General features: G+C 45.6%; 1 protein-coding gene across 1 annotated transcript in view; it reads right to left on the bottom strand.

Annotated features, from left to right (window-relative positions):
* Positions 1 to 437: 437 nt before the first annotated feature.
* Positions 438 to 12733, bottom strand: part of CAPN13 (calpain 13) — a 50169-nt gene continuing 37873 nt past the window's right edge. Inside the window, exons 16-22 of the mRNA XM_075042491.1 lie at positions 12497 to 12564; positions 10735 to 10803; positions 9551 to 9629; positions 6537 to 6653; positions 3549 to 3604; positions 2438 to 2490; positions 438 to 525 (exon numbers count right to left, since the gene is read on the bottom strand). Coding sequence (XP_074898592.1) covers positions 2464 to 2490; positions 3549 to 3604; positions 6537 to 6653; positions 9551 to 9629; positions 10735 to 10803; positions 12497 to 12564 — 416 coding nt within the window. The 3' untranslated portion in view covers positions 438 to 525; positions 2438 to 2463. The remainder of the gene's footprint in view (positions 526 to 2437; positions 2491 to 3548; positions 3605 to 6536; positions 6654 to 9550; positions 9630 to 10734; positions 10804 to 12496; positions 12565 to 12733) is intronic.

Raw genomic sequence — 12733 nt, forward strand, 5'->3', positions numbered from 1 at the left:
AAGCTTCTGGTGTTATTTATGAATTATGACTAATTTCTTCAACCTTTTTCTGGCATTTAGAAATGGCACACAAGCAAATTAAGAAATAATTCAAATAAAACTGTGTCTTAATTGGTTTTGTTACCTACGTGATAAACACTGCTTTCACACAAAAGGCCTGATTCTATTCTTATTTGTAATGGAGTTAATGGAGCTGCTCCTGACTTCTGTGCATTAACCAGGAGAACCAGCCATACTATTTACAGGGAGATGGGAGGAGATAATAGTCAGCACTTCCAGCTCGCCCAGACCATTAAGTACTACCAGCTTGCCCATGGATCACTCATTATCTCCTCTTCTCTCTCCAAAGCAACTCCAGTTTGCCTTAAAAGCACTCTTCATCCTGACACCTGAGTACCATCAAGTGTAAGCAAATGCCCACAGGAAACCTGGTTTCTCTCCTTCACAGTGGTTTTTCAAGAACCCCATGGATGGCTCTTGCAGGGGATGGCCTTGGGCTGTGTCCTACTGCCAGCAGAAAGCCACCTAAAACAGAGGTAAAGAGACTCACTCAAAACACAGACAGCTGGAGGTCAGTCTTTAGAAATCACTGATGAGAATATTTTTTCCAACTGATTTTTTTCAACAAACACCAAATGTATTTTCCCACATCACTCATAGTTTGTTAGACTCTAGTTTAAAGAGTTTCAGCCCTCAGAGGGGCCTGTGCTATGACTGCCCAGTCTCCGGCCCTAAGTGGCTGCTAAATTGCTCAAGTGAACTGCTTACCAACACCCGACAGGCAGAATTTCATTCAAAACCGGTAAGTGAAAATTATGATTAATTATATATTTGCAGAAGTTATGACCAGTTTATGAATGATTCATGAAAGGAAAAAAGAAGACTAAATAGACCATGAATATCATTTGCAAGCAACAATTTAAACAACTTCATCTCCTAAAGTGAGGTCCCTCTAGTCTCATATTTACCTAGTGATAGTCCACAGTGCAAGGAGTGGGTGCTGAGCTGTGAATAATCTGTTTCTACACATCAACACATCAAAATACAGCTTTGCTGTGACAAAGGGAAGGTGCACTGTCCAAAGCTCTCTGAATACAAAGGGCAGACTTTCAAACAAATAACTGTTCAAACAGAGCTCAGAGAGGTGAAGGCATCACGGTGTTGAGTGGTGAAGCCAAGCTCCTGCGGCACATGGACACACTGGATGCAATTAGGAGCCAAGAGAGAGGAGCAGCTGGGCATGAATGCTGTCCTAGAGCCAAGGGTGAAAGACACAGAGCCGTCCCTGCCTTGGGTCTGAAGCCACCATTCTTTCTCCCTGGGGGAGTATAATTTACACCCTGATTATACATTTCCCCTTTCAACTTCTCACCAAAGCTGGCATCCAATGTCAACTGTCTTCAGAAACAGGATGTGAGATACCAGAGATGCTCTTCATGCATTGTGTTTTATCGTAATTCCTCTCTATAGGAAGGCTCATCTGGATGCAGTCCCCTAGATTTCAATGAAGGTCCTGGGTTTTGGGGTTTTTTTTCACTCCATTTTTGAACTGGGTTGATAAGGAAAGTGTGTGATTTTGCCCAGGGGTTCTCCATGAGTTCCTGGCGTCAGCTGCAACACAATGGCTGGAGGCTGCTGGCTCTCCACTGCATGTTTTCTCTAAGGATTGGGCTTCCTCCCTGTTTTCTCCTCAGTGCCAAATGTCTGGGACCAGCACTAACGCTTTACCATGGCAGCTGGGAACAGCTGCATCCCAGTGGGTTAGTAGAAGCATGATGGCTGAGATGGTTTATGGATGTATAAACAGAAAAAGTTTTGTAGGAAAAGGCAGAGTCCTTCATGAGAACCAAACAGCAAAATTAGAAAGTCCAGGTAAACTTCAAGGCAAAAAAGCCCCTCTCCAGGCCTGACATGGAGGGAGCAGACATCAAACGAAGCACAAGGTAGGGACTGTTTTTCAAAAGTAAACTAAATCACATAATTAGTTAAAAATGTGAAATCAGACTGACCAAGAAATCTAAGTGACCTTATATGCCCACCCTCTACTTGGCTTTACATCTGCTGCAGCTATGTAAGATGTGCAAGAGTAATTGCAACCCTCAGAAGATGAAAAAGACAAGTTCTGCTAGTTGATCTATTGAAAATTTGTTACCGCAGGTGGGAACAGAGGGCTAGTGGCTGACTGAGCCTTTGGTGGCCTGAGAAACTGATAAGGCCATCAGCAAGTCCCTGGAAAAAATAGCCCAAAGTCCAATTCCCTTTGCAGCCCCTCTCCAGCCCCACTCATGCTGCAGCTCTCACCTTTCTCTTTCTCTCGAAACCCACCATAACCCCAGGGTGAGCTTTCTGTAAGTTCCCCACTCATATTCACTGTGACTGCTGTAAGGGCACCCACACCTTTCTTCTCAGTATGTATAGTATTAAGCAGATTTCTTACCAGCCACATTTTGCTCTCACATCTGTTTAAGTGTACATGACAAGAGTCAGCCACTGGAAAAAAGAAGAAAAGGTGCATTTAGATAGTGATGTTACACTAAGTCTTCAGACACGTGTCTCGGTACCTTCAGGCCGTGACCCAATGACTATGGTCCTTTTGTCCTGCACAGGGTAGTTAAGGGGTTTTGGAACTGCCTTTTTCCTTTATTGCAATTCAGACCCAGAAACACTTTCCATATGTTGCTTTCCATGATAAATTATTGCAGCAGCTGCAGCAGGACCAATTGCTGGGAAAGGATGGCACCTGCGCGATTGCAAGTGGAAGGGATAGGAGGCTCTGGGAATGTGATTATCCTACAGACTACCCTGTAAGACAGGTTCAGGGCCTCTGCTTGGAAGCTCTTCTCAGCTTTTGGTGCAAAACAGATTTAATGAACTATGAGCCACTGAACTAACCACAGAGTGTAAATAGGAGCCGGCAAGATTGTAAAAGGTTTTTTAAAAAAATCTTTTTAAACACTGTGTTGTCAAATAACAGTCCCCAGACTGATAAAATGCAGCACTCAGGCATATCACTATGGCGCACAGTAGGATTTTTGCTTCAGACTAGCTGATAAAAAGCTTGATGTATTCCCATTCAGCTAGCTATCCTTCAGGCTGTGCTTTTAAGACAAACAGCAGCAGCAAACATTTGTCTGCTATTTCTTTCTTAAAACCAAGTTGTTTTGCAATTCAGAATTAACAGATGGGGCAGTAAGAAATGAGGGCGTGGAATTTTTTTTTGTTGTTACTTCCTCAGAGTCACTTTGAGCAATGTTTCCAGCAATGACAGGCTGGCATCAGTAAGGGAAGACTGTGCTTTGGACACGGATGGCCACCACTGAGCTGTGCTCGCCCTAGCGAGGCTGCGTGACTGGAGCCAGGGAACCCCAGGGAAATACCTCCCACCCATTACGCACATCCAGCCAGGCAAAACCCTCACCACTGTTGGCGTCAGAGGCAAAACCCCTAGCAACAAACACCACACATCATCTTTAACTTCACCCTCCTGCTAACTTACTCAGTGGTCCCACTTTGGACCTGGAGAGAAGAGAAGGAAGGAGCATTCTTACCTCCATTGCCGTCATCGAAATTTGTGATCCTCCCTCTGCTAAGTTTTGAAACGCATCTAGGGGTAGAACAAAGAAAATCTTATTTCATGAGGAGGAGGCAAGAATGCAACGCAGACACAAGGCAGCTGAGGAGCAGAGCTGCAATCCGTGTGCTGGGATGCTCTGCCTGGCTCAGGTGTCCCCCCGCACCGTCCTGCCCAGCCACATCTCATTTCGGTGCTGGGTACCCCACTCTGCCCTGGCCCTTGGGTCACAGCCCGGGAAGGCATCCCATTTGCAGGGCCAGAATTTGGCAAAAGCGTAGGGACAAGGAATGCTCAGCGTGACTGCTTTCGTCTCCTCTCATCATTTGTTTCACTTGTACCTCCCGCCTGAAGACTGACAGGAGAACGGTGAACTAATGAAACACATCTTCCCACAGGGAAACTTTCTGTTGGTCCTTTTCCATCCTCCCTGGCAGTGAGTGATCACAGTGTTCCCTGAAGAAAGTGATTCTCTTGAAGTCATTAGTATGCCTTGCAAGCTTTTTCCAGGGAATATAAATGCAGATGCTGCTGTTATTCAGCTAGAGTTTGAAATTAACATTGCTGAAAGTTTTCTGACAGAACACTTTGCTATCAGAAAATTTAAATCCATTCAAATATTGATATTCTATGTGCACATTTATATTGCAGTTTGTCTAGGAGAAAGGTTCAAACCCAAGTGTTTCGATGAAGTCAAAACACAGTATTTTGAGCTCTTTATATTCATTTTGAAATTACTTTTCTCCTAGAAATGTGCTGTTATAAACAGTAATAAAAAGTTGAAACAGATTTAAGTCTGTCTATCCTTGAATGACACATTTCTCCAGGAGCCCGTTTCCCACCCTGAATGGAATAAGCATTGTAAGATCATGAATGTTTTGAAACCTGCCTGGCTTCAGACAAAAGTGCAAGGCTGTTGGGAGAGTGCAGGAACAGGGCACAAGGGCGCATTGCTCATCTGCCCCTTAGGAGGCAACCAGAGCTACCTATATGATCCAGAGCAGAGAGAAAGAAGAGAGGAAAGCTAACGGTGAAGCACATCCAGCCTATACCGCTCTGAAGAACGCGTAGACCCAGGAAGTCCCCATGTTGCGAGCAGCCCCTTGACAAGGTTGTATTTGCAGGGCTGGGCTTGCGCCCAGCAATCTTTTCAGGAACAAATGGCAGCACTGAAGTTACCTCCTCTGGGCAGAGGTAAGTGCCTCTTTACTGCTTCATTAACTCCAGTTAAATAGAGTTTGCAAAGAAGCTGCTGCTTTTGGTTTGGGTCTCATCTCTGGCTATCTTGAAAAGATGAGTAATGATTTAATGGGACAGATTTTATCTTCCTTGCTGCATTCACATCACCATAAAGGCGCACTGGCTTCTATTCCCACTTGGCACCCTTATCCTCTCCTGTAACAATCTTATTCACAATGATTTGAAAAGTTTGAGAAATGTATTCCACATTAAACCCTCTGCAAAGTGATAACTGAAAGAGTTGAGAGCGCTTCAAGATACTCATTACAGACAGCAATGAAACTTTTAGAGATTCCTTTCCACATGGATGCAAAGGAGTTGTCTTTACACTGGCACTTAAAATGTAAGAGGATCTCTTTCAAGATGAAAAAAAAATGCCATGGTACTAATTTAGGCATAAGAATTTTCATCTACAGCAAGTGACATGTATAATCACAAAAAATGGGTGTTTACAAGTTATCTATTTTTTAATGAAAGCATTAAAATCAGGACACGCTGTGTCTTTCTGAGCTGCTTCTGCTGTACTCCCTTGAAATGGGATTTTAGGCAGTGTCATCCAGGCGGATCCGCTGACCACTACTGGCCCATAAAACATCAGTGGTAGAAACACACAGGAAAAAAATGAACACTCATTTCCACGTGCCATTAAAACCCAACTCATTCCAAAGATTAACTAAATTGCTGTAGCCATGTTCTAGCACATGGGTCACAATTGCTGGGCTTGTTTAACTACCGGTATTTCCAGTCAAAATGCTTATTATTAGAGTAATAAAAATTACACTTTTGTAAAACCGAATTCCATTTACTTTCAGGCAAAGGCTTATTTACAGACACTCCCTCCTTGCAATTGCCAGACAATAGCTGGATGTAACGCAGGGCATGGGTTTGTTTATCCACTGAGAAGGATCTCAGCTCTTCTCCTTACCAAAAACCAGAGAGGATTTTACTGAAGTTGGTGGGAAAAACATCTCTCTGGTTAAAAAAAAAAAAAAAAAAAAAAAAAAAGCACCTCCCTTACTGTGATTCAGACTTCTCTGACTTTTAACCAAAAGAGAAAGCCTTCCACTGGAGATGTGTTACCTCCTTCCTCTTTACTGGGTATGAGTGCATGCAGTCTCCCCTCAGTGGTACCAGCAATGCTCCGCACCACCCTGGAGGAAGCTCTGCTGGGGACCAGGATGCTCAAGCTTGTGTGGAAAGGCACCAGCACAAGGACACGTCTTGTTTCTAGAAAATGAGTCTTAGGGCATAAGGGCTCTAAGGACAAGCTGGCAGAGGCCAGGCTAAATTCATACAGCAAAAAAGGACTGGCAGCTGAAGAAGCTCTAGATATACGTTACCATCGCTCCTCAGCAGGGAAAAACACAGGGCAGCGTGGTAACGCTGCAGCCCACAGGCACTCTGATGAGCTCTGATGGGAACTGCGAGCCAACCTTCCTTCTGGCCCCTTTCAGCAAGGGCATCACTGTATTCCCAGCTGCTGCTTTCTCTCAGCACTAAACCGCTCCTATGGGCAGGAGACAAATCTGGCTTCTGGCAAACAGGCTGCTCAAAGGGACGCCTGGACCATGCCTGGACTTTGGGCAGGTTTGTTATAGCCAAGCTACGCTGTTAGACACGTATCATCGAGTCAAGCATCGCGTCCGTTGCCTCCTGCCGCTGCCCCCAGTCTGACTTTGCAAGCTCCCCTGCTGCCACGTCCCCAGGCCCTGGCGCTGAGACTCACGGGTCACGGTTTCAAGGCGCAGCATGCAGTACACAAAGTCAGAGAAGCCGATTCTCCTGCCAGCATCGCCGTACCGCAAGGTCACCAGGCGCAGGAGCTGCTCGTTAGCGGCCAGACCTGCGGAGGGAAGAGGAACGACATCACTGAGGAGGCACTACGGGATGACGGACTGGCTCCGATGGCCTTGTGCACCCTGCAAAGAAGCTGGGGCCCTCCCTCAGCCCCCCCACCCCGTCATGCCAGCAGCTTGCCTTTCCCCACGTTTGTGCATAAGAGTTGGGGTAGGGTGACGGAAAATCCAAGTCCTTCTAGTCACTTACTCAAATTGTGGCTTGGGTCAGCAAGCAGGAAACACTGAGCTAACTAATTTAGTGTTATCTTGCTTTCCCTTTTTAGCTTTTATTTTCTATAAGAAAGGGTGATTTTCTTTGGCTCATAACTGTTAAAGCCTGAACGTAGCATTTATAGTACCACTGGTGCTTTCTGCTAAACAGGGAGAGACCACACGCTCACGCTATTATGCAGTATAGCATGCCTGGGATTCTTAATTTTTACATTTTCTCTTCTATTAGGAAATGGTGAAGGGTGCATTTCTTTTTTATTAGCTGATTATTCAGTATTTGTGTCACAGTCTGTTCGGGTGGAAATTGGTATTCAATTGAATGAACAAAAAATGCATTTTAGAATTATTCTATTATTAGTTAAATAAAACTATCCTAAATGTGCTAGCTATATAAAAAGAATGATTTATATATGTTTTGCACTAAAAGCTGATTTGCTAAACAAAAGAGAAATTTTCTGCATGGAGCTGGACTGATAGCTTTGGTTTAAGGCACTCTCTGAGACTTCAGAGAAGTCTCATTTGCTCACCCTGAGTTTTTAGTGGCTCAGCTGGAAGAGAAGCAACTTTCCTGCTTTTTCAAGTAGCTCTAAACTTTTCAGTTTTAGATGAACTCATCACGGAGCTAAATTAGTTGAACAAGAAATGGTTTCTCTATACCTGTGCAGGGGGAGATACAGCCAATGGAGGTGGGTTAGTACGTCAACAAACTCTGGTTGCATGAGCTTAGTTGGAGAAGGTCTCCAGCAGGAAGCAGACACACAATGCTGACTATTTAAATAATGGAAATACATTTGGGCTTAAGATACATTTGAAATTAAGATAAACCTGATTTAAACCTTTTTCCTAGGAGGACAACTAGTAATTAAAAAAATCTAATTAATGAAATTTCTTCTTTGATTCTGGTTTTAAACCACTGCCAAGAACCACTGTAGTAGTAAGCAATGAATTCTATCTCATTTTTAACCTTCTGAAGGCAGTGGGAATTCAATCAAGCTCTCTGGAGAGCAGATTCCAGCAAGCATTGCAGTGCTGCTTACGATATGCTATAATCATGTCTTACACTAGTAAAACAACGACAATTTGCATGGCCAGTCTGGGATATACTTGCTCTGAAATCTGCTCACCTGGCAATGTCTCTCAACTAACCTCATCAACAAGACTGAAGTGTCAGCCTTCTCTGCTCCCACAGCATTTCAGTTATGTGCTGTTGCTTATTTGTAAGGTTACTCCCCACACCTTTTGTCTGCTGGATTCCTCGCTCTGGTTTTAGTCAAGCTTTCAAATACAGACTTTATGTTTTCCTATTTTTTTAAATTATTTTGATGCACTTAATATGGCCAGTGAGGAGTTTGTAAATGCAGGCCAATGCTCCTGCATTTCAGGGCAGCACTGTTGTTAATGCAGCTAGCCTGCTTTGGCAGAAAATGTGACCCATGATTATTATGCTTTGAAGCATTAGGACAACAGTGAAAATTAAGCACACACTTCAGTGTTTTGCTGGGGAAAGCACTGAACGCTTCAGGGAACAACCAGCTAGGAGTTGTATTTAGATACATTAGTGCCATTCCCAGAGGTAGCACCAACCTCCCAAATGCTTTCTGGGGCTGTCCGCTCCTTCTTGCCTAAAAGCCACGATGGGGATCATCCTAATGCAAAGCCAGATTCAAATGCAGCTGTCTGGCTCAGAAGGTGGCAAAAATGAGCTTAAAATTTTCATTTCTACCCCCGCTCAGAACTGCTTATAGCCCAACAAGTACTGAATTTGCCATGTAACAGTGCTTTTTTCTCCCTTCAAATAGCTGCACTGTCTTGGCTGCCAGGAACTCTCAATGTAAAATTTTCCTCCTGGTTTTACACTTTAGCACCTTTCTTACAGAATGGACCTGGCAGCTTCTCCTTTGACATTTGGCACATTAGCACTGTGCTCCTCAGGCAGATGCTAATGCTCTGCCCACCTCTCAGCAACAAAAAAATTACACGTACATCCCCTGAGCTGATGGCTTCCATGGATAGCAATTCTGCAGCAGGTTCCTCCTGGGGACAACACCCCTCCAAGCTCCAGGTAGCCAAATGGGAGCTTCTTTACTGTACGATGATAAGAGGATTGCTGTCTCAGAGCTGTATTTCATGCACAAAGTCTCTAGAGAGCTGACCCAGCTAAAATACTTCACTCACATGAAGGGGTCCCATGCACTCGCTGCAAGTTTCAGTATTCGTGTAGCCAACAGAGGTCAGTGCAAACTAAATAAACGTCTGTCACTGAGCCTTTCACTTACGGACTTAGTCACTGCCCTGGAGAGAAACTGCAGGAATTGGGGCAAGTGCAAGCATCGACTGTTGCTTGCTCCTTTCCTCTGCTGGATGTTTTGTCCATGACCTAGAGAAACTATGGATAAGCTAGTCTGCAGGCTCTGGCCAGTGCTGGGCTTCTCTGCATCTCTCCGCTGGCTCCCCAGCTGCAGTGCAAAGGGTTTCTCCCTGAAACGAGCTTTTTGTCTCAATGCCCTAAAACAATGCAGACCTCTGAGCAGAGCTGTGATCTAACCGGCACCTCTGTGCAGTCCAAACTGCTTTGTCCCTGAAGGTCTTTTTATTTTCCTCTCTCTTTTTCACCCTTTCCTTCACTGCCACAGGGACAAGAAAGGGAGCTGCTCAGCGCCTATGGACGTACCTGCTCTCTGTATTGCGCTTTTCAGTTCAGACACATCAAGAAATCCAGAATGATTTCTGTCTTCCTTGCTGAAGATATCCTAAAAAACAGTTTAAAGGCAGATTTCAAGCTCATATCAGCATTGCCAAATTTACTACTACATCTAATTATGTAGGATGCTTTCCCTCCTTAATAAACAGGCTGCAAGGAAGTTCAACAGATGAGATGGGGTGACCGTGACAAGGGAGACCCGTTTCCAGAAGGCTCAGACAGTATGTTACTGTGTAAGAAATCCCACAGTTTTGGGTGGATGAAAGCCTTTTTGCTCAGTCTCCCTGGTTTAAGTGTGCAGGCAGCAATGGGAATATTCACACCTCTACTGACAAAAAGACATTGTCTATAACATGTGAAATAAGCCAGGAGTCCCTGAGTCCCAGAATGGTGTGGGGTCATCTTTCCCAACGCATGGTTGAAACCCCACAAGCCACACTTGAGGTGCTGTCAGTAGGAAGAGCCCCATTGCTAGATGGGGAACTAACACCCCATGTCTTAGGTGGCCTCAGACCATCTCAAGAGGGATGAAACACAGTAGAGCCCACCCAACCCTGAGGCTTCAGGAAACCTTCCTGTCCTGCACCAAGACTAAGGGAGAAGGACCTGACACAGAGAAGCTGCCATGCATGCTCTGGCTCTGAATTTAGGTGGGACCCTAAATACCAAGCTGCTGTCCTCACTGCTTCCAGACCTAATGCTTATCCTGGAGCAGAGACATTTCTCCCAGTTAAGCTTTCATCGGATCCTACACATTTCCACTACAAACTGCAGCAATGAGGAAGTGATATTTTTCAGATGACTGTTCAAGAACTCGTTTCAGTTTAGAAAGCTTTTAAAAAAATTGCCAGTGGTAGCACACAGAGATTTCCATTGAATTCTGAGCCTAATTGGCCTTCCTACCTTTTCCCACTTTTTCCTCAATATTTCCTGCACTCAAAAAGCCTCGGCTGCTCGTTCGGAGCACTTTACACACACCACGGCTTCCTGAGCTCTCAACCTTTGCATGAGAGGATGGAAATCTGACCCACTAAGCAAGCAACCTTTGCAATGTTTTTCCCCCCAGTGCTTTGATATCACAGAGCATCTGCAACCCCGCTGATGAAAAGCCCAAGAGTAAAGTATAAGCAGAGAAGAGAGCAGCCCCCGTGTACCATGTACTTAGTGAGACTTCGCCAGAGGCTCCCGAACTCCTGCAGTGTGAGCTGTCCGTTCGAGTTGAGCTGTGCATATAGTTAAGAACTGAACAGTTAATGAGAACTAAACCTGGCTGTCTTCATTCCTGAGGATCCTGCCTTCACATAAAGACAGACATAAGATTCAGTCTCTTCTGTCTGTTACTTTGCTGAGAAAGCCAAGAGTTTTTCTGCTCTCAATTATGCTTAAATTCAACTTCTTTGGCACATTGTTCAGCTGCTCATACCTGTGCTCACAAACAACAAAAGGTTTCTATTTATACAGTGCATTTAACCACAATGGAACCCGCAGCGATCGCTTCAGTTGACATTTAGCCTCCGAGCAGAGGCCCCCGTGGATGAACGTGACCCCGTGCTCCAGGTCACGTCTGCACATTGCCTTGCCTCTGCGTGTGTGGCAGCACGCTATTAGCTCTGGCTGGATCCTCCTGGAGGAACAGGCGCTGAAGGAGCCGAGAGCGTGAGGAGCCAGTCCTGATGGCTGCTGTCAGAAGGCAGCAGCAGCCTTGGAGCCACGCACATGCCGCACGTGAGAAAACACTTCCCCACCGTGAGCTAGCTGCAGGAGCCCGGGGGTGTCAGCAGACATCCCCCAGGGATGCTCGAAGGACTGTGTCAGTGGACCTGCTCCCTTCCATCCATCATCTAGGAGTCCTGGGCAGACATGCAGCACCTCACCTAAGGCAGCTGGGATGGCAAAAACTCCCTGAAAGCAAAACTCGTCGCCAGTGAAATATAAGCAGACAAGTGCCACTGCCATGAAACCTGAGTGAAAAAAGCTGATCCTGTCTTTGCAGGCCAGGATAGGTCACACTGTACATGGATTCTATGCAGCCCAGAGAATGAAAAATCCATCTTGAATTAAAGCAGAGCAGTGGCTTTGTCAGATCTTTGCACGTGCCATGCATTCACAGCACCCACTTAGCCCAGGAGGGGCTTTGGAAAGGGGGAAAAGTCTCTTTCACTTGCTATATGCAGAAAGCTGGAAAGAGAGAGGGACTTCTGGTCATTTTTATTCATTCCCTGGCAGTTTGTAAATGTCTGAAAATGTCACAAAGTTATTTCAAGGCATGGAAGAAAAGAGACTGTGAGTGAGCAAGGGGGAGAAAACACACAGTGCAGAATTTATGCTTTCATCAAGGAGCCTCCTTGTTCTACAACGGCCAGCAGTGTATTTCCAGTGTTGTCTTGTTAACAGTAAAAAGACTGCGTGATACATCTAAATGGGGAATGCACACTGGAAAGGATGAATGGCCTGCCAGGCAAGCGCCTGTGATTTGGTGGTGACAGTGCTTCTCCCCCTAACGCCAGCTTTGCTGGCAGTGCTAGCAGCCTGCTCGAGCTACCCTCACAGGCCAGCGTGGTTGCAGCTGTGGTGGAAATGCTGAGCTATGCCTCAGCTCTGGGCTGCCTCCTTGCCTCAGGTTCTGCTTGGGACCTGCACCCAAGGGTGAAGCTTAGCCAACCCTGGGCCCTGCAGAGGGGAAAATGAGAGCCAAGAGTTAGCTGGTAGCAGAAGGTTGACCCTCACCTTTCAACAGACACACCACAGCCAGGGCATGCAGGGCAAAGTCCTGCACAGATTCTGGTACAGTTATTTATTGAGGACCGTGGCTAATATTTACTTGCGGGTTCTCACACTGGGATGCTCAGCTCAGCCGTAACTCAAGACAAGGATGGGCAGCACCAGGGAAATTTATTGCTTCTGCTGAAAGGATACATCCATCAGAGCTAAAATGCCTCTGCATGAATCGAAGCTGAATCTTCCTCCCAGGCTGGTCATTTCATCTGCAAGGATTGACAAAACAGATGGAGTTAGTGAGAGCAAGGGGGGTGACAGAGGCATCAGGTCACCATTTGGAGGGAAGGAGGACACCAGTCGGAAAGCTCACATAGCTAAAAAGCCCCAGCTCTGGCTCGGGTTCTCAAACAGCAGCAAGGGCTACATGCCAGGCTG

The sequence above is a fragment of the Buteo buteo genome, chromosome 12, assembly GCF_964188355.1.
Source record: "Buteo buteo chromosome 12, bButBut1.hap1.1, whole genome shotgun sequence".
NCBI lineage: Eukaryota > Metazoa > Chordata > Aves > Accipitriformes > Accipitridae > Buteo > Buteo buteo.